This window comes from Colletotrichum lupini, chromosome 5 (assembly GCF_023278565.1).
Source record: "Colletotrichum lupini chromosome 5, complete sequence".
Taxonomy (NCBI): Eukaryota; Fungi; Ascomycota; class Sordariomycetes; order Glomerellales; family Glomerellaceae; genus Colletotrichum; species Colletotrichum lupini.
Window position 1 is genome coordinate 5,527,818 of NC_064678.1, and position 19,352 is coordinate 5,547,169.

The 19,352-nt window shown below is 53.8% G+C and overlaps 8 protein-coding genes across 8 annotated transcripts, besides 1 other annotated feature; 3 read left to right on the forward strand and 5 right to left on the reverse strand.

Moving 5' to 3' along the window:
* Positions 1-1,814: 1,814 nt before the first annotated feature.
* Positions 1,815-1,889: a sequence feature (Short protein (CLUP02_11053, UQC85555.1) was converted to a misc_feature.).
* Positions 1,890-3,759: 1,870 nt separating this feature from the next.
* On the reverse strand, positions 3,760-4,080 carry CLUP02_11055 (uncharacterized protein; the record flags this gene model as incomplete). The annotated part of the gene is made up of 1 exon (XM_049290024.1): positions 3,760-4,080. The coding sequence occupies one exon, from the start codon at positions 4,078-4,080 to the stop codon at positions 3,760-3,762; it is 321 nt and encodes a 106-aa protein (XP_049147169.1).
* Positions 4,081-7,077: 2,997 nt separating this feature from the next.
* Positions 7,078-7,743, reverse strand: CLUP02_11056 (uncharacterized protein; the record flags this gene model as incomplete). The annotated part of the gene is made up of 1 exon (XM_049290025.1): positions 7,078-7,743. One exon carries the CDS (start codon positions 7,741-7,743, stop codon positions 7,078-7,080), a length of 666 nt encoding a protein of 221 aa, XP_049147170.1.
* Positions 7,744-8,364: 621 nt separating this feature from the next.
* Positions 8,365-8,508, reverse strand: CLUP02_11057 (uncharacterized protein; the record flags this gene model as incomplete). The annotated part of the gene is made up of 1 exon (XM_049290026.1): positions 8,365-8,508. One exon carries the CDS (start codon positions 8,506-8,508, stop codon positions 8,365-8,367), a length of 144 nt encoding a protein of 47 aa, XP_049147171.1.
* Positions 8,509-10,806: 2,298 nt separating this feature from the next.
* CLUP02_11058 (uncharacterized protein) lies at positions 10,807-12,117 on the forward strand (the record flags this gene model as incomplete). Its single annotated transcript, XM_049290027.1, has 7 exons — positions 10,807-10,879; positions 10,956-11,208; positions 11,331-11,405; positions 11,447-11,528; positions 11,652-11,816; positions 11,881-11,943; positions 12,007-12,117. The coding sequence occupies 7 exons, from the start codon at positions 10,807-10,809 to the stop codon at positions 12,115-12,117; spliced, it is 822 nt and encodes a 273-aa protein (XP_049147172.1).
* Positions 12,118-12,304: 187 nt separating this feature from the next.
* Positions 12,305-12,971, reverse strand: CLUP02_11059 (uncharacterized protein; the record flags this gene model as incomplete). The annotated part of the gene is made up of 2 exons (XM_049290028.1): positions 12,305-12,406; positions 12,468-12,971. The coding sequence occupies 2 exons, from the start codon at positions 12,969-12,971 to the stop codon at positions 12,305-12,307; spliced, it is 606 nt and encodes a 201-aa protein (XP_049147173.1).
* A 187-nt stretch (positions 12,972-13,158) lies between these two features.
* CLUP02_11060 (uncharacterized protein) lies at positions 13,159-13,971 on the reverse strand (the record flags this gene model as incomplete). The annotated part of the gene is made up of 2 exons (XM_049290029.1): positions 13,159-13,736; positions 13,836-13,971. 2 exons carry the CDS (start codon positions 13,969-13,971, stop codon positions 13,159-13,161), a joined length of 714 nt encoding a protein of 237 aa, XP_049147174.1.
* A 782-nt stretch (positions 13,972-14,753) lies between these two features.
* Positions 14,754-16,263, forward strand: CLUP02_11061 (WD repeat domain-containing protein; the record flags this gene model as incomplete). Its single annotated transcript, XM_049290030.1, has 2 exons — positions 14,754-14,971; positions 15,045-16,263. 2 exons carry the CDS (start codon positions 14,754-14,756, stop codon positions 16,261-16,263), a joined length of 1,437 nt encoding a protein of 478 aa, XP_049147175.1.
* A 91-nt stretch (positions 16,264-16,354) lies between these two features.
* CLUP02_11062 (uncharacterized protein) lies at positions 16,355-17,931 on the forward strand (the record flags this gene model as incomplete). The annotated part of the gene is made up of 6 exons (XM_049290031.1): positions 16,355-16,506; positions 16,570-16,731; positions 16,798-16,889; positions 16,976-17,202; positions 17,286-17,333; positions 17,386-17,931. 6 exons carry the CDS (start codon positions 16,355-16,357, stop codon positions 17,929-17,931), a joined length of 1,227 nt encoding a protein of 408 aa, XP_049147176.1.
* Between the last annotated feature and the right edge of the window lie 1,421 nt (positions 17,932-19,352).

A 19,352-nucleotide genomic window follows, 5' to 3' on the forward strand; every position in this document is an offset into this window, starting at 1 on the left:
TATCTGAAAGTATCTCAAGCTCCTGGATGTGTGTGGGATGCGGTGGCGACAGGGGTGAGAGTGACTGAGAGAGACAAGGCAGGGAGTTACTTTCGCGACAAGTCCATCAGTCTTGGACTCTTCCGCCGGAGAAAAGAGTGTAGGAGAGAGTGAGAGACAGAGAGGACCACCTGGGAAATCCAATCGACCCTGCCAAGTCGAAAAGTCTCAGAAAGCTAGCAGGGCCAAGGGGGGGTCTATGGAAAATAGCAAGGGTGGGTTAGGAGGGACGAGAAGGGGGGATAAAAGGGTTAAAAAAAAAAAAAAAAAAAAAAGGAAAGAAACAAACCGCAGCAGCAGCGCGGCGACTTTACACTATCTGGATAAGTCTAGGATTGGGGGAGTTGAGCTAGGACGAGGGATCTTCGTGAGCGAACGAGGGGTGTGGGTGTGTGTGTCTCCAGTACTTTTCCCTCTACCGTCTACAAGTAGGTACCGATTACTCCGCAGCACGTCGTGGTCCTCATCGTAGTCGTTCTTGAAGCTTTGCTTTGCGCGGTGTGGGAAAAATGAAGACGAAAGGAGGGGCGTGTCCTTAACATCCCCCCATCGACAGCCTCCGCCGTTTCTCCCACGCGCGCCGCCCTGGAAATGGACGTGAAAGAGGGTGGAAGTGCGTGCGTGCGTGCGTTCCTAGTGACATGGGGGGTTGGAGCAAGCGCGTGTCTTGCGTGTGAAGCTGCTGCTGGCCCGACTTGATCTGCTTCCTCCCACAGCCTACGTACAGGTAAATCCTCATATACACGCGCATGTACAGACAGAGGTATGGTACTCCTCGTGTACTGTGCCGCGAAGAGTACCGTTTGGGTTGAAGCACGTATGCCCCAGTCGGTATGCTTGTCTTAGGAAGTCTTCCAACAGCCTGGGAATCTGTTCTTGTGTTGCCGATGGCTTGCTCGGTCGTTTGGTCGCTTGCTGAGAAACTGCACTGCGTACCTGGGCGGCGGATATGCGGTGCTAAGCATAGTGGCTAGAAACTCTCTTCTCCCACATCAACCACGCGCACACGAACAGAATGCCTACACTTGCGCAGCAGTCAGGGCTAGTCGTACGGATACTGCGGTAGCGACAAGTTGGCGACTGTCAGGGATGGGTAGTGCCCGGCTAGCAGACCGACTCAAGGCATTCCCCAATGCCATTCCCATTCCCATTCCCGACACCACTTCCCAAGCTTGTTTGGATCCGATGCAGCACCAGTTCTCGTCGGCTTTCCCAGGCACATTGCCAGTTCCGGACGGGACGCGCCGCACGGAGATGCTGTCGGGAGCAAAGGGGGGGAGGGGGCCCGGCGCGCGAAAGACTCATGGATAACCGAACCTCAGAGACGAGACCATTTTCATGCCCTCTCTTTCTCTCTCCTGGTTTTTTGCCATTCTCTCCGAATCTCTCGGTGTGTTCCGTCCGATACTTGCTCATGGAGTCATGGACCGGCGCATTCTGGATCATACTCCATGCCAGAGTGCCAGACAACTGGGGAAAAGTGGTCACGGGATTCGAGAAGGAAATTTGCTTTTCAGCAACGGCCGTGCAAAGGAATGTCCAAGTTCCGCTTTTTCTGGGGCTCTGGTCCCCCTCTTGTCTTGTCTTGATCATTACGTCGCTGGTGGTCCACGAGGGGCCAGCTGGCCGGTGTAATGTACGGTGAGCTGACGTATGGTTGCGGTGTGATAGCAAGATGGCAGGTCCTTGCAAAAGAAGGGTCTGCTGTATTATTAGGTTTTCTTTCGGTTTGGAAACCCGCGGGCGTGCGATGCGATGCTATGCGAAGGAACGGGATGGGCAGGCAAACAAAACGAGTGCGGAGCAGCGACATGCAATCCATGCTCCAACTCGCCCAAGCAGTCAAGTAGTATCCGTTCGCAGTGCGCCGCCTCGACTCGTCACTTGACCGCTGCGCTGTGCTGTACTTTGCTTTGCTGTGCTGCTTGCTGCCATGCCGGTGCTGCTGCTGCGCGCAAGATACTTCTTTGGTGCTTCGCGGGTGCCGACCGCTAGACTGGGCCACGGTTGGATTGGACGAGGCTGTTCGTGGCGGGCGTGGCGGACGTGGCGGGCAATTCTTCCCAACACTTTGCCATCCTCAAGCGATTCGACGTGAGTCGTGAAGAGAAACAAGCGTCGACGTTATTTTAGCGGCTTGAATGTCGTACACAGGGCCCTTCCTTGGTGGCGGGCGCGAGGCGAAGAGTACCAGGGGGAGTGCAAAAAGCCTCTTTTTTTTTTTACTCTCCCTTTCTTCGTCGCTCTCTTTCAACCTCTCTCATTATCTCTCTTCATTTCTCGCTCGCTCGCTCGCCCGTCCCCCCAGGTCTGGGGTTGACCCTAAATCTGACGAATAACGTTCCCCATCGGCGATATAAAACCCAAATGCATGGACGAAAAGGCCCGTTCGTTTGCTGACTACGTCAAAGTCAAGGCGGAAAAGGCCGGAACAGAAGGGCTGAAGATCGGAGCTGGCCTCCGTCACTGTGACTGACGAATGTCAAGAGAGAGAAACATGGTGTGGTGGGCGCAATGTTGCCGCAGGACGGACGAAAGTATGCGACTCGCCAAAGTCAAACCAGAGCCAAGCCGGCTAGTTGTTGGCAAGCATCTTTTGATAGTGTGGGATACGGATACTGTATGTCGAACTGCTGCCCAGTAGTAACGATTCATTCGCAGAGACGGTGAACCGTCTTAGAGCAGAAAACTCGCTCCGACGCCGTGGTCCAAGGGACCGGTACCTGGGAAGCACGGAGGGTGCCTGGAAAGACTCGGAGCGCCGAGGGACCTGCCTTGCTCGCGCTCGACTGGGGTGACTGAGCCTTGATGTCGGTCTGAGCAGCTTTTTGGAGATGTGGGATGAGATGGGATGGGAGGGGTCCTCGGCAGGCGGGCGAGGGACAGGGGGTGTGTGGAAAGCAAAAGATGACACCAGCTTGTCCAGATTTGCTTGTTGTTTGTTGGTGCGAGTGGTGGTCTGTGATGCCTTTTTTTTTTTTTTTCCTTGCTCGAGGATGGAGGGATGGAGGGGGAGAGGTTAGGTTAACCACTACCGAAGTCACTCACGAGCGGAAGAGCCAGTAGAGCTGAGGGTGGTGGGCAAAGTCCATTTGCTCGCTGATGCCCGCTTGAGAGGAAGTAAGGGAGCAAGGATGAATGCTGCCCGTCAGTCGTGGTTAGCTGCCGAAATGGAGGTGAGGGGCCCGAGACAGACTGACAGAAGCAGTCTTGCCTGCGGATTGCCCGCCCTATCCTGATGTCGGCGGTGACGGAGAGGCCAAACTTTGAAGAAAGTGTGTGTACGGTATGTGTGTGATGAGTGCCAGCCGAAGGTTGGCGAGAGTACGGTAGAGTTGGCCAACAGAGTTGAAGTCCAAAAGCGTGCTGTACGGATACGGGTATCGCCGCCTATCATCGTCGACATGCTCGTGTATCCGTACGTGATTCCGTCCGTTGATATGTACCAACAATGTCTTCCATCACGCTCATGGGTGCTCTTGTTTTGCTACCCACTAGGGGCGCGATGTTTGCTCTTGGTCTGCTGACCAGCTGGCTGTTTGAGTCTGATTCTGATTCTTGGTCCTAGTCTTGCACGTCTTAGGTCTCGTCGCAACACTTCAAGCCTCTTCTGGACAATGGCGGCCTTCGCGACGGGGTCGATGGAGCTGTTGGAGCTCTTCCCTTGCGGGGCGCAGTAGAAAGGCCGCTCCTGTCGGCCGGGACGGTCAAGACTTCAAGTCACCTGGGCGGCAGCGGTGGCCTCGACAAGCGACACACAAGTGTACTCGTGGTGCGGTGACGTCGCAGTGAGAGAACCAGGTAGCTTTCAAGTACTGTCAGCCCCTCACTTTCTTTTGGAGGGGTGGATCGCTGGCCGACAGTCCGCGCCGAAGGTCCGCGTACTCGATACCGCTTTGCCTGGCGGTTGAGGCGCAACATGCGGCACACCTCGAATGCGCCGGCTCGTACTCGATACATCAGTCTGCGATTCATGGCTGACCTCTGGTATACACAGTACACGGAAGAGCAGACCATTGTCGGGCAGCTCATGTTCCACATCAATGCTCATCGGTTCTGCAACATGATCTTGGTCTCTCCGAACCATTCGACTCCTGAGGAACCACTCGAGCGCACCGACTTTCAACTTGAGCAGATCGTGGGGCCTCAAGTCTTCAATACGCGCCGTGAGTCGTCTGCAATTCGGCAAAGAGGAACCCATCGCTGTGGAGCTTGTTAGTGGGTTTTGACCCCAGAACGGTTTGAAATTTTCTTTCTTCTCCCCCACCCTCAAGTCGCGGTGGTCCCCCCTCTTCCCACCTCTACGGTTTTGTAGTTTGTGAGGACTTCCAATGAGCATCGAATGCTGCCCTGTAACTTCCAGAAAACAGAGGAAAGTGTCTCGGAGTTTGTTGGCTGTCACTTGTGGGTGGTGTAACTCCTTGCAGCAGGATCCGTTGCTTGTCTGGCTGAGAGCTTGTCAAGACTTGTGAAGATGGCGATTGCTCCATCTCGAGTTGACTCGTTCTCTTGAAAGACCCCTTCAACCTCGACCTAATTCAAACGGGAGGGCAACAGCGCCAAGGGACCATTTTGCGTGCTCGGCAAGTGATAATCGCCTCAAGTCCGTCCCGGATTCGGATTCGGCAGCACCGGCGAGCTTCAAAGGCACGTGGAATCATCGGCCGTGTGTCGAAAGTCTGTCCATATCGACAGAACCAAACATTGGTTATTTGTCGTGTCGTCTGTAACAAGGTTTCGTGAGGCAACGTGGGCCAGGCACGCTACCATGTTGCCCTCTTGTCCAGGTACTGTGCATTGTCTCGCTTACTACTCTGAACGGAGGTCCTTTGCGCATCATTACACAGCGCGAATCCGTCACTGTACGACATCGACATTTCTGTCATTGTCGGTGCTCAAGTGCGTCATGTCCAACACTTCAGGCTCGAGCTTGGACATGCAGTTGCAGGTACAGCCACCCTGTCTCTGGATGCTTGTCCCAAGAACATGTCGGAGGCCGAAAACCCCATCGACGAGCCTCGGATTATCGATAATTGACAGCTCATCGGGGGCTTTTTGGGGCTGCGGCGGCCAACGCGAGATAGCTGCGTGCGACAGATGCGAGTGCTGATATAAGATGCGGCGGATATGGTCCGCAAGTACATGGCTTAGTACCCTCCAGCCTCGAGCGAAAGAGCGGCCCCCTCCGACTTACTCCAAATTCATTGCCGCATCTTGCTTGTTAGTGAGAGGCTCGTCATCCAGCAGGGGGGATGAGAGGAGAGAGAAAAGAGCCACGCCTCCAAATCTCCTTAGCTTCGAAAACGGGTCAAAGGCTACCGAGCCCAGCCCGAGCGCAATGTACCGAGGAAAATCCTGTGGAAGATCCCTACCTCGTCCAGCGACTGGCATTTGGGGTATGGTCAACGTGACCAGCGCAAAGCAGCCGACTCTAGTACAAGCGCGCTTTCAGTCGTGACAACTCTGCGTGCGAGGCTGGACAAGTGAGGCGTGCGGTCGTCAGTGGTATCACGGGACATGGTGGCATGCAAGCGGTGTGCCGCTCTGGCAAAAATATTGCTGAGGTCGTCGTCATAGCCATAGCAATTGTTGCCAGTCCCGATCACAAAGTTATCACATCCATAAATCTCCACCAATGCCTAGCCACTCGTCGTACGGATAGTGTAAAGCAATTTACAACGCCGTTACGCCAATGAACTGTATTCAAGCTTGTTCCCTGGGCGGGCTGTCGGCATCTCCATTTCGTTGTCGGGGGTCATGGAAGCACCCGTCGCACTCGAACCGTCTCAATAAATGCCCGACTGTGGTCTCTGAGAGATAAATGCGACCCCATGGCCTGGGGCTACGTCCGAAAGGGGCACAACCGAGTAGCCAGTGAAGTGTGCCCTCGAGATATTCATGGCAAACAGCTGTAACAGGAGGTACTCGTTCTCTGCCAGCTGTGTTGCAGGGTCCTCACAAGGCTTTCCCTGGAAGTCTTCAGCAACACCCAAAAATAAGTAGTACATATCTTTTTCTCCTCTGCCGCTGCCGATATCAGATATAATAGAACGTACCCCATGCCTTGATCAATGTGCGTTCGCAGCGGTTGCGGCCTCTCATCGAGGTCAATAAGATTGAAAGTGCCGAGTGTCTCTCTTCCGAACAAGGGCAAAGGCGGTTGAGCTGGTAAAATGATGTCGGAGTTCGCTCCGTTGGCAGTGCCTGGTCACTTGTCTTCTCCAAAGTCCCCGGGCTCAACGCTGGGCAGAATACCTCACGGCCGGGCCCTTCGAGATGAGATCACTTCGCCAATGATTTAGGTTTCCGGCACCCAGGCTTCTCACATAAAGTCCAATAAACACCGTTTGCTGCCATGAATGACTGGACGGTTTTGATATGTCAATCGACCGTGCAAGTGACACAAGATATGAGCCGATACGACCCACCCAACAAGGCGCCAGCGTTGTTTGATGACATCCAGCTTCGTCTCGTATCTGAGAGACTCCATCAAAAGGACAAAGTCGCCTGCCAATATTGCTTTCAAATCAGTCACCGCCTTTTGTAGCCTGCGGTAGTGAGTAGAGTTCTTGATCTGCAGACGCTGACGACCATCAGTGGGCCGGTGTGGTTGACGACGATGGCTATACGTCCAAATTGGCTGGTTCCTATTAGGTTCCAAGTCTAATCAGCAGAACGTTGTTAGTCCACAAACCCCCGCCATGTCAGTAAGCTTGAGGTCATAAATCCTCATTTCGTCAGAGAATTACGCACAATTCCGCGCTGGCTGCAACTGCCGCAGCATAGGCGGCTGCTCGCCCCTGGGGTTTCGTTCGGGAAACGGTGAGTAAACTGTCGCGTCGCGAGATGTGCTGGCTAGATCTGTAACCGTATCACAACTTTCCTCTTGGGCTGCCATGATCGCCAAGTAAGGTTCTGGGGCGCAGATGTTATCCTGTGAAATCCTTACCCTCGATGAGAGTATCACTTGCTTTGTATGTATGGCTTCAGCTCCTCTATCCCAAAGTGACTGAATGATCTTCGGGCTCAACCTGTTGCCTACCCAGAAGCCGCTATAGGCAGACGCTGCACAATGACAGCCATCGAAGCAGCTATTCCGTTCTGCACCAAGTAGCGGACAGGGCAGTATCGGGGATGGGGTGACTTTGACTCGAAGGTTGCATTGCTAGGCTGTTCCCTGTAGCATAAGCCTGCCGACTTGCTCTCAACGTCCGTGGGCTTAGCTGCAGGAAGCCGTGCAGAAGGGCGGCGCGGCGGCATTATGAGCTGCGTATCAAGCACGCCGGACAGGTAGGGTCCTGGGCAAAGCGTCCGAGCACAAGCCCACCATGAGGTTTCGAGACAGGAAGTCGATGTCTCCCATCCACTATTGTGCAAGAAAGGATACAGTGTCGTCAGAGACAGCTTGACGGGCGCACACAACCACCAGAAGCCTGTGGCAGACTTATCCGCGAAGGTGTCCTTGTAGGGATAGCAGGTCGGCGAGTTGCGCCGGGGAAGACGGAAGCTAGACTTCTGTTCGTCTCGTCTCAAAACTGCCCGTAGTGTAGTGTAGAGCGGCTCGACCAAATGCGAGGCAGCCGTTGGGCGGTTAAGGAACTCAAAGGCGTGTCCACGAAGGAAGTGGCTGTCTTCCATGGAACGCGGGATGCGGGGAACAAATCTAGTTGGAGGATCGACAGGGTTCGCCTTCAATAGTCGCATTGACGACCGAAGTTTGTCCTCCACGACGCCTGCCGCTGTTCCTGACTGACCCGAAACTAGCCTGCCGTGACTGCTTCGAAGTCCGCACAGCCATTGTTCTTCATCTCCATGGGGGGGGGGGATGTGATATTCGTAATGGCTGATGACTTGGGCGGGAGCCGCCACACATAGGCGACGTGCATGCCCGGCTGGCATCGCCTTCGGCAGCAAGCCTTGCAGCTTGGATCAGTATCGGTGATTGCGAATGAGCTCCTTCTCCGATTCTGGCTGGTGCGGTCGCTTTCCCAAAGGGCCCAAAAGAGCAACCCGAGGAGATGTTGGAGGTTCGGAGATTGGTGCACCGCCGACTGGAGACGAAGGTTTACCAGGGTTTGCTAGGGTATCTGAGAGAACCAGGCGGCCATGTCGCAAAATTCAACGCATTGTAGATAAGACGCAGGCGGCAAGCCTCTTGAGTCCTTGACTCTCCATTCTCTTGATGCTCCGGGCGGCGGCAGGCGTCGGCTTGGTGCGTTAGAACGAACCTGTTCCACTGTTCCACAGAATACTACCGTTGTGCTGACGGTCGGTCTATCGAAAATGACATCTGAACATTGGCGATGAGAAGAACAGCCGTGCCGATTACGGCTTAGGTCGCAACGGGCGGGGTGGGATGGCCGTCAGAGGTACAAAGCACACCTGGCCCAGATATGTTGCACTGTTATCATAGGAGCGCCAGTCATATGGACTGTTTGGTTTCTGGCAATCCTGTTTTGAGGCCAGCATGTGTTGCCACAGAAGGTTTTCTTTCAGCCCAAAAACTACCCGAGAGATTGCCTGAGCCGTAGGGCGCTCGCTCGTAAGGGAAATAATCGACCTTGTTCCCTGCAATATCCGATAGCTTATTCGTAGTTACTCTGAAGCGACGGTATGCGTATACACAGCTGCGGCTGAAAAGCGAGGATTTACTTCCATTAGACGGATAGGTGAGGGTTGAAAGCCAATCCGTAGGATTAGAGTAACAGCGCAGACCCGCTGGGTGCCCCTCGCTTTTGTCATTTCTCAGGATCTTTCGGTCTGCAGCGCACAGGACCTGTTCTCCGAACCTTGTATCAAGATGCCTTCGGATTTCAACAGCAACCCCTCAGGTTTTGGGCCGTTGTGTTCTCACGAGCTGACACACCAGGCTGCCCACAAGCAATGACACCTTCAAATCTGATAATCAAAACGCGCTTTCCTGACTCTTGAAGAATTCGGAACCTCGGTTGGCGGTGTAAGATATTCGACAGTGGTCCGAGCTTGGTTCATTTTCCGATCACGCACTTTAATCAGGCCATTATTCGTACTGTCACACCGAGACCAAGGATCAACATTGTTCGTCTTGACCGGTCAAACTAGCAGGCGTCTCCGGTAGTTTCCTTACGAGTTCCGTGTGTGCGAGTTGGCCAGTCAAGAGACTCGAGACGTGGTCGTTAGAAAAGGCTTCGTGACTTGAGCTGTGGCAATGCTTTTCGGCCGGCATTGCGTCGATCATCCCGAGCTGCGTTGGGGGCCCTCGCATATCATTCGAAATTTCAGAGGCAGCGCCACAGGCGGGAAGGCAAGCACCGCAACGGGAACGGAGCGTGTTGTGTCTTAGAATAGCAGCCGCATTGCTTGCTGAACCAGTCTTATTTGCAAACAAGCGCCTGGAATAAACGTGCCTCCTACCGCAGGCGGCTGACACGTATATCGGTCAAGAAAATCGCACCAGCTGGAAGCCACGTGGCGCAGGTGCTTTGTTGATAGAACTTCGCCCTCAAGGTTACTTAAAACGTTCTAGGCAGTTGTCGGAAACGACAATAACTTGTGTGAGTACATACTGCCGTGTATTCGGTACGTCCAGCTTTCATAGCGTCCGGGCCGAATCAGTTCCCCGTCGAATAACGCTTCTGGCGTTCCGTTGCTGGAGACAATTTCCAATTTAGATCCGGGGCCAAGAGCTCGAGAAGGTTGAACCGCCGTTCCATCCCCCGAGACTAAGATCAAGTAGTCGCTTAGCCAGAAGCTGAAACGAAGCCACCGTCATAATGAAGGGGATTGCTCCATCCAGTCACGTCGAGATCCTGGACATGAGGTTGGCACGTCGGATCCATCGGTGGGCTGTCGGTGAGCATGGACATATTGCAACACGGTGGCCGTTGGTCCAGACAGTTGTTAATTTTTTTTTGGCGTGCTCCGCTTCTTCCTTTGCTTCCTTTTTCTTCAACTCGTCGGTAGATGCCGGTCTGGCAGTCTGACAGACATCGTCCCCGTTCTCCGTGCGCATATTAGGTGGCCACGAAGTCCAACGGCCGGGGAAATTTGTCAATGACAAGCTGGAAAGGAGATACTAGCGCTAGACCGGGATAGGCACTCTTCTGGCTGTAACAGAGTACATCCTTTTTTGCGAACGATCTGCCGTGATATTCTTCAACGAAATCCTGGCCCCTTTTGCAGTGTTTCGAGCCTTCGAGGGACAGTGGCCCCAGTGCTACCAGCGATGAAGAGTACTGAGCGGTGCGGTACACGTGTTAGTGGATAATACGACCATGTCTGATCGCGTCGCCTCCGGTTCATGCTCATCATATCCGAAGATCTCTCAAGCTTGCGCAGTCCGCCATGAAAGCCCTTCGCGGTCTAGGGGAATCCTTAAGTGAGGAATACTTTTGCCTAATACGGCTATTGCACGCAGTATCCGTATGCAGGTCGAAAAAGTTGTTGGCACAAGCGATGTGTTGCCAACTACAACATCGGTGTACCGTTGCATCATCAGTCACATGACGAGAGCGACACCGAAACTGTGATACGCCCCCTTGCGGATCGCGTGGCCCTCAGGGATAGATCAAACTCCAAGTTGAGCCTGATGCCTGAATGTTGCAAATCTAGGTGGGAAATGTCGTCAAGCAGCCCAAGGGTTCTGCTGTGCGAGGACTGTCAAGCGGTCAAAGCGGGTTGCACATGGCTGAACAGACTTTCGTCGCAAGGTCGACGAATGTTGATCTCGATGCCCAACTACAACCATGAACGGCGTTTCCGACTTCCATCTCTATTGCGGACGGCACAATGCCTTGTTCTGATAGTGTACCCCTAAATATCTCCGCCGGCCTAGTGTCGCCGCCAGAGGCAAATTTTTCGTGTTCCAGTTTACACACAGCGGGCGCCGAAAAGGGGTTCTGTTACGTTGCAGCGCAGGCCATGCTCAGTGCTAACAGCTGAGGTGGGTGGACCGCAAGAGCAAGATTCTACTGTGTATATCGTCCAGATTGCCAGAGGCACAGAGCTCACGGAACTGACTTTTCTTGTGTTGCAAGGGAGTCAAGCCGATCTCCGATTTCCGATTTCAACCAAAGCCCTGGTCGCGATACGCCAAGCTGGATTGAGATTTCCTTTTCTATGTGTCGGGGGGTCCTGGGGCTTGCCCTCATCGGCTCTCAAAATTTCCTCTGATGCGTGTCATTGGGCATTGTAAGTAGGTTGCTCAAAATTGGCGAACATGACAATGTGTGAGCCTGATATGAGTGCGGTCTTGCACAAGCATGTCCGGCATTAGAATCGAACTCGCTAACTGACAGAACATGTGTGCTGAGCCCATCGCGCATTCCGTTATCAGCGGCAAAAATAGAGTCTGAACCCTTCAGTGAAGCTCTCCCGGAGCGGGTGAGGTGATCGGGTGACCTGCCGGATGAGACCCCCACACCGGCAGCCGGACATCTAGAACCGTACCCGCCTCCATTCCGGTCCGGTGTGTCGGATGCGACCCCAAGTCGGAGCGAGGCACCAACCGTGTACGAAAGCGGTCAAACAGTGTTGCTTAGTAAGCTGCGTCTGTGAGACTCGGGCTGTGTTCTGTTCATGCCTGAACATATGCCTTCGTAACGACTGAATTTGGTTTGGATGACATTCTACAGCATTCGCTGCCTTCATACTTCGTCACCTTGTCGTCTTTCAGTGAACCGATGGCCGGTTATGCACTGAGAGCTGTCCCGAAGGCCAACAGTATGTATGCATACCCCAGTAAAGCCGGGGAGTCGGCCATATCACCGAAATGGAGTCTCTCGCTTCACATTGAGGACGTACGATTTGCGATCCGTTGTGATATAAGATTCTCAGTTGAGTACCAATGGCTCTCAGGGGTAGAATCATTGGGCGGACGTATGTTCCATACCTGCAGAATTAAGAGTTGTCATCAGCGTCAGGATCGTGCGATGTCTAGATTTCTTTCCCCTTGGGCTTGACGTGTGATGTATTCAATCTCGACGGCAGTTGGTTACAGGTATGAGCTCTGCGGTCTATGGTGAAAGGTCGCTGACGGTGGGCGGAGAGATTGTGCCGACGCCATTTTCCATCGCCTGCTCTGACTTGGTATCGACGTAGACTGCCAAGGTTTGAATGGGACTTTCACCCCGACCTCGCACTCTTCTCTTTCTATGCCGACATGAGTCAAATTGTGAATGACCCTGGGCTGCTCCCCTTGTTTCTGCTGCGCTTCGTAAACTTGACAAGAAAGCCTTTCGTCTAGTCCTAGAAATAGACTACATAGCGCCTAGCGTCGCCAGCTGCTTCAATTCGTCAAAATTCGCTCGAGCATAGATGATGTCGTACCAAAGCGGTCGACAGCAGACGGTTGGCGCGCAAACTGGTGGGTATGGCAGGCGCTGAGAGTCTATCGCAAACAAATCTTAGTTTCTGTTCCGAGTCTTGGTGGGTATCTTGCTAAGCGAAACCTGTGTTCCAACAAACTTCATCGGACTTGGCCACGATGTATTTCCTCCATACAAAGTTGCGGAAAAAAGAAACTGGAACCCACGAGAAATACATAGATACAGCGGGACACTCATCCGTGGTAGGCAAGATAAGCTTGCTATGTCTCTTGAACAAACGAAAGGAGAAAACATGCGGCGTTGTCGGGCGTAGAGCGTTTGCGAGGTCAGGGCCAATCCGTCAATAAGCCGGTTGTTCCAAGCGCTCCATGTGTGGGATCGAGACAGCTTAGAGGTTAGATGGCAGATCCTGGCAGTGACTGGGTGTCTAGCGGCGGCTGATTCGATGGGTGCTTCATTATGGAACGGCCTTCTGCATTCGGTCATCATTGAGATATGACGTCGCTGACCACGCCGAATATTCATGTCGAGCGTGCCGTGGATCTTGTGACCGACATATTTGCTACTCTTTCTTACAAGAGCAAACAATGAACAAGGCTGTGCAAGTCCACGACTGTCCCCGTGCATGCAAGTACCAGATGCCGAGTTGCCGTGTCTCGATTGCTCACCCGATCGCTAAATGAGGATCCATACTTGTTCCGGGTTGCTGGCAACGGTCGCCAAGTGCAAAAGTGCCAGCAAGTCGAGCGGTGACAAGGGTTTGGCGGGGAGTGTTGGAACCAACATCTCGGAAAGTGAGAGATCCAGAGAGGTTCTAGGCATTATCGGGATCGCTCAGTTTTTGTCGTTTGGTTGCCCTTTTCCAGGACCCAACGTCAGCGAAACCGACATGGGCTGTCTCCCGGCTCACGTGTCCGAGCACAGGATAAGTTGGCGTGTTGGTCGCGGCGCGTGGTTCTTGATACGTCGGGTTGCTGTCCTCGGGTAGTTGGAGGCCCTCGGTGAAGACCATGTCTCCTTTGCTTCCTAAGACGTCTCTGCCAGCCTCTTCGAGCAAAATGCCCAAGGCGATTAAGGCCGACTCATCCATACTTCTCTCGTCAATATTGCGAGCGCCAACTTGGTACGAAAGATTGCGCTTTGGGCCGCCAAGGGCAGAATAAAAGTAGCTCGCATAGGTGTGTACGGATTTGAGAAGATCAGAATCCGGCAGGGATGTGCGACCACCGTCTGTGAGGTTCCGGTCATGTGCCATGTAGACATCGAACTCGGCAAAGCGCTCGGGTGCTGACTTGCGACGGAACAGAACCTCCTCCGGGGCTAACGCGGAAGCGTTGATGGGATGTCTAGTCAGCCTGGGCGGTTTGGAGCTGGCGTGAGGCGTCTTCTCATCTTGAACAGCGGCATTCAATGCGGTGTCAAATATGATTCTTCCTGGTAGTGAGTTGGTACTAATTCAGATAGAGAGGCCTAGGCTTGGGTCATGCTTACCTGCAACAGCATCGTAGACGCTGGCATGTCTTTGCGACCGCTTAGCTTCTTCTGGTGGACGTTGAACAAGCTCAGGGCCATGTGCATCAGACTGGTCGTACATGTCTGAGCGCTGATCTGCCAGTTGTTCTTCCATGATGACAAGGTCTCTGGTTGTTCCCTCTGGTTGTTCCCCTATAGGTAAGTCCTGGGACGTTGTTGTCGCCGACGAAAGCTGGCATACAAAAACACTTGAGAGAGCGGAAGCGCCGAGTATTGTCTTGGTAGATGGATGGCACCTATACTCCGTAGTCGTTGGCTCTCGATACAACAGATCTGGTTCTCTGCAGCTGGCCAAAAAGAGGACGAGTATTGGGTTGTCGTCTACGCCGTCAGTGGCACATGTCTTGAGGAAGTTATGAAGACGTTGGGGAGGGCGTTGCCTGAAAGACGAGAGGCAGATTTGAGTCTTTACCCTTCAAATTCAATTTCTCAAGTTGGGCAGGAATGTCCTGACCGACCTTGCCGTTCTTGCCCAGAGTCTGAGAGAATGGAAGGTTCTGAAGGGTGGGGCTCAAGTACAGTCTGGCCAATGAACGGGCCTCTATCTGGTTCCTTCCTCTCTCCCAGGTGGGCAAGTGCACCTGGAATAGCAACCGTCCGTAGGGCAGCCACAGGGTAGCCACAGGGGGTAGGTGCGCTGGAAAGAGCCCATTGCTGACATCATCACCACTGTCTCTGGCAACCTCATCTTCCCATCCACCAGTCTTACCTGGTAGGTACCTTCCCTCGGTACCTCAGCCTTAGCCTCAGTCTCAGCCTCATCAACATCCCATGTTAAACTTCGACCACACACCTAACGTCAAACTCGCCTGAAATTCTCCAAAACGGCTTCTCATCTCGGGTCACCTTGTCACTTCAAGGCCCAGTCCCAGATGAATGCAGTCCCGTTTATTTGCCCGCTCAACAGGTGAGCTGAGCCCGGACGACTTTGCGCAAGCGACCGCCTCGGGGCTCGTCCGATCCTTTGCCGCCGCTCCACAGCACCGGTTCGACGGAGAAGGAGCCGAACCCGAAGAAGAGGGCCGACATGTGAATCTTTGGGCTCACCGCATTGGTGTCAACGCACTGGCCTTGGACAAGTTTGATGGTCGTTTGTACGTATCTCATCTATCTACACTTCCACTCTCTACCGCTCTGCGTTTTCTAATACCAGATACGTCATGGTAGACTTCTTTCTGGCGGCGCAGACGGATCTGTGAAGCTCTGGGACCTTCATCAAGAGAGCAATCCTCACAAATCTCACATCTTTCAACCCATTGCCAATATTTCCCGGTCTATTGGAGATGAGACAAATACCCACAAGCACGGCATTACTCATCTTGATTTCTACCCTTTCGACAACGAGGCCTTTCTCTCCAGTTCCTTTGACCGCTCGCTCAAGCTATGGTCTACTCAACGCATGACTGTATCCGCCAATTTCGATCTCAATGCCAATATCTACACCCATGCCACCAGCCCCATTGCCAATCATCTCTTGGTCGCCTGCGCGACCCAGCATTCGTCGGTTCGCTTGGTCGACCTCAAGTCAGGAACGTCGATTCGCTCGCTGGTAGCACATGGAGGCGCTGTTTTATCGGCAGCCTGGAGTCCTCGTCAGGAGCATGCTCTTGCAACCGGACATGTCGACGGGAAAGTCCGCGTCTGGGACATACGGCGCGCCTCTGGCTTGGTCGGCCAGCTCGATCAGGAGGATAGCCTCGGCATTGTACACCGCTTCGACCATGCCATGGCTTCTGGCCTTCATTGGAAGCGTATGCCTCATTTCCGCAACTCAGCTCGAGCTCACAATGAGGGTGTCAACGGCTTGACCTGGACCGACGATGGCAAGTACATCGTCTCAGCCGGCTTGGATTGTCGAATCCGTGTTTGGGATGCTGCTACTGGCGCGAACACGCTAGCTAGTTTTGGCTCCCTGATACAGAATCAACAGCCAAAGACCGTCAACATGTTTGTGACGCCCGCTCGTTTGACGCCATCACGTCGGGATCTCCTATTTTATCCCAACGAGCAAGAGATCCTGGTCATGGACCTACATGAGGGCACCCTGGTAACGCGTCTACGAGTTCCTGGACCTCATGCAGCGGCCGTATATCAGAACAATGGCTTGAATGTCAAGAATCGCACAATGAGTATGGTGTGGCGTGGTAGTGGTGGTTCCGGTTTGCAAAAGGGGCCTATAATGGGAGGCGGGACCTCTTTTGGTGCCGTCTACACGGCTCACTTGGACGGCCAGATTCGTTCCTGGATGCCCCGGCTGCCCGGGCCTGAAGACGACGATGATACCCCGGATCCCCAGGATGCCAATGAGGAGGAAAGAAGTCGCAAGCGCAAGGCACTAGATGACGCCTTTAGGAGTCTCATGGGCAAGCAGATTACGTTTAGTTGACGCCGTCTGGCTTTGACGCCTCGTTGGTTCGTCCACTCCATTCAACCCCAATTTTAGACAAGAGAAGGGACTCTAGAGTCTCGTATTCGACATGGCCGACGGCAATAGCACTCATACCTCGGTGTCTACTGAAGGTCGTGTAGCTTGTATTTCCGAACCACTTCAGGCGCATCGGCATCGGCATCCGCCCTCTACTGAGAAGCTTACTGTGTGGCTTATTGGGAGGCTGAAACTCGTCATCACGTAGCCGCGATTCGCAGCTCCTTAGCTCTCCCATGCTTGTCAACTCGGACTTTGACATGCGAGAAAGGGGGGTGAGCCGACGACTTATCAAAGCCAAAGGCCACCTCCTCAAAGGACTTACCTCTCTCTCAGCAGTGGGAATGTTACATTTTCTTTAGCCCTGCTATTCAGCTTCGTGGTAGACTACTTGGCAATCATGCTCGACACGAAACTCGCCGCGGCCTTGTGCTGAGGACAACCCGATAATCGAAAGTAGCGGGCCTAGTTGCACCCTCGAGTTGCCGACATCAGTACCATCGGCACTTCGTGCCTGTGGCGGCTACCATCTTCTAATTACTACACAGTCACCCTGTGGGGATCACTCGGATCATCACCGCCCAGATGTCCATGCATCAATAGCACCGCGCACCCCTCAATCAATCCATTGAACCATAGGAACACTCTGTGTAGTGCTGTTACATCGCCCCAGCTACCTCACATTGCAAGTATCCGTACAGGGCTGGAACAGGTCCATTTCGCCCTTTCGCAGCCCTCTTCTCCTCCGTCATTCGCCCGGCACTAGAGATTCCCGACCTAACCTACCCCCGGCCAGCCCGGACCACGCCGGAAGGCTTCCCCGTCGCTCCTTTTTCGACCTCCTGCATTAGCTCCCGCGCCGTCCCAGCATCATGGTTCTTAGAACGCATCTTACTCGCCGTGGAGGGGGAAGGCCTCTCGTTCACGCAACCAGATTTGTAGGACCGTGCAATTAAGCTCTTTTCTTCTTGGGGCTGGCTTAGGTGTGCATCGAGACGGGCAAATTAGCAAAACCCTCGGATGCGGCAGGGGTTGGTGAACCACCAGGGATCGGTCGGTGGTCAGTGGTCATGAGCGATCCAGAACACCACTATCGTTGGATCGGGACCTGGGGATGGGGGAGGGACGGACGGGGTTGTCGAAGATCAGATGCACGAAATGAGTAACCCGATGATTCGCAACAACAGCCGGGGGGTTCCCTCGACGTCAAAGCTGAACGTTTTGGTTTGTACTGGGCGAATTTGCCATTGCGGCCTAGTGGCTCAACGGCATCAAACATGTTATGGGCGCATGGCTAGCCAAGTATTTGACGAAATCGAGGTCTGTCGTCCTTCGCCCATGAGGGCTAGTCGTCACGTCGTAAGAACCTGGCCACCCTGCCGTCCTTGGTTCGAATGCGTCTGCGGAAATCCGTTCTACTGCAAAGATGACGGTGCTAGCTCGCATAGCGCTGCGACGTCCAAACCTCACCGACTGTGCACCATCTCCTCGCCTTGTTACGCCCAGTCCGTCCTATCCCCAAGACCCAATGGAAGATCGTCCCAAGCAACTCACATGGTCTCGCCTTCCTGCAAGCCAACCGTCCTACGCACGGCTTGGGCTATCAAACCCATGTGCCTTATACACTAGACATTTCTTTCCGTGCCAGCCCCACGAAACTATCCTCCCCCTGACTTGAATTAGCACGAGGCGGATAATGCAGGGGGCTCTTTTGCCTATATGCCTATGAATGCGGTATGATTGCCTCTCCCGCGTGCGCCGCCGCGTGCGCCCGAGCAAGAGGATCTACAGACGGCGTCAGAACATCATTTTCGGGGCCCCCACTTCCCTTTTTTCGATGGCGCGCTTCCAGGGGGTGGGCGAGGTAGGGCGCTCAAGCGTTCTAGATTCGATACTCCTACGACGCAAGCCCTGGGGGCGCTCTTGACTCGTGGGAAAGCGGGCGCGCCGGCTCGTGGTTTAGAAAAAGGAGGCCACGCTTGTGACGGTATCGAGATCGTGATTTGAGTAGGAGACGCAGAATGGCGCAAGAGGGTTCGGGTACTACATCCCGAAAGGACGTCATATCCCCTTCCTTCCCCCTTCCTTTCCTTCCCTCCTCTCGGAGCTGTGCCGGGGTGGTATTTGGAGTTCAAGCCGGCGGGATACTTGTGCTCCGACCCAGGAAATAGAAATGTTCGGGCGTGCAGCGGATTGGGGAGACCACCTGGACGCCCGCGGACGCCCGCGACATGCTCGATATATGGTTTAGCTCCCCCCGTTTCCTCCAAGTAGAGTCCAGAGGCAATCCTTCTGGTTTTGCCATGATGTCCGTCGTGGCGTGCGCGGGCAAGTTCTCTATTTGGTGGTAGTTCCGGTTGTGATGGGGGACTGTCCGGTTGTGATGGGGGACTGTCCGGTTGTGATGGGGGACTGTCCGCTTTGATGGCACGTTGTGAGTTGTCCATATTGGCGTACTAGGAAGGTAATTCGCATAAGGCAGGTAGTCGTATTATTGCGAATAGGGGAAAGGGGGTTACTTGTTAACTGGCAAAACGTAATCAAACGAGAAAGGATGTCAATTTGAGTTTCGGGAGTTGAGGAGAGGGGCGGATGGGCGACCGCCTCCCCGCACGTGAAGCCGGTCGCTGGGGGTCTGATACATCCCGGGGTTTCGGCGTTGCGGCCGGGTCCGGAGGGCGCGGTTGTGCTGGGCTGCCGAAGGAACGGGGGCCGGAGGAGAGCTTGGTTGACGTCTGCTCAAGCTCTGACGGTATCTGCCAGTAGTCAGTCGTCACACCAACGTGCGCCCTTGACGAATTCATGTTATTGACGACCCCGTAGAGACTCTTGAACTAAACATTGATAAGCTGTTGAGTACAACAGCTTGGAGGAGGTGCTCAGATGTATCTGGGTTCTCCCGTGAAATAATAACTTATACGTGCTGCATGGGCTCAGCTTTGAAGGGCGTTAACATAATTGTTATCTCTTTTTACCTACACGTACTATACATTGGACGTTCGTAACGAATTCGGTGCAAACATTCCTCTTCTGCATAGAGCGAAGTTACC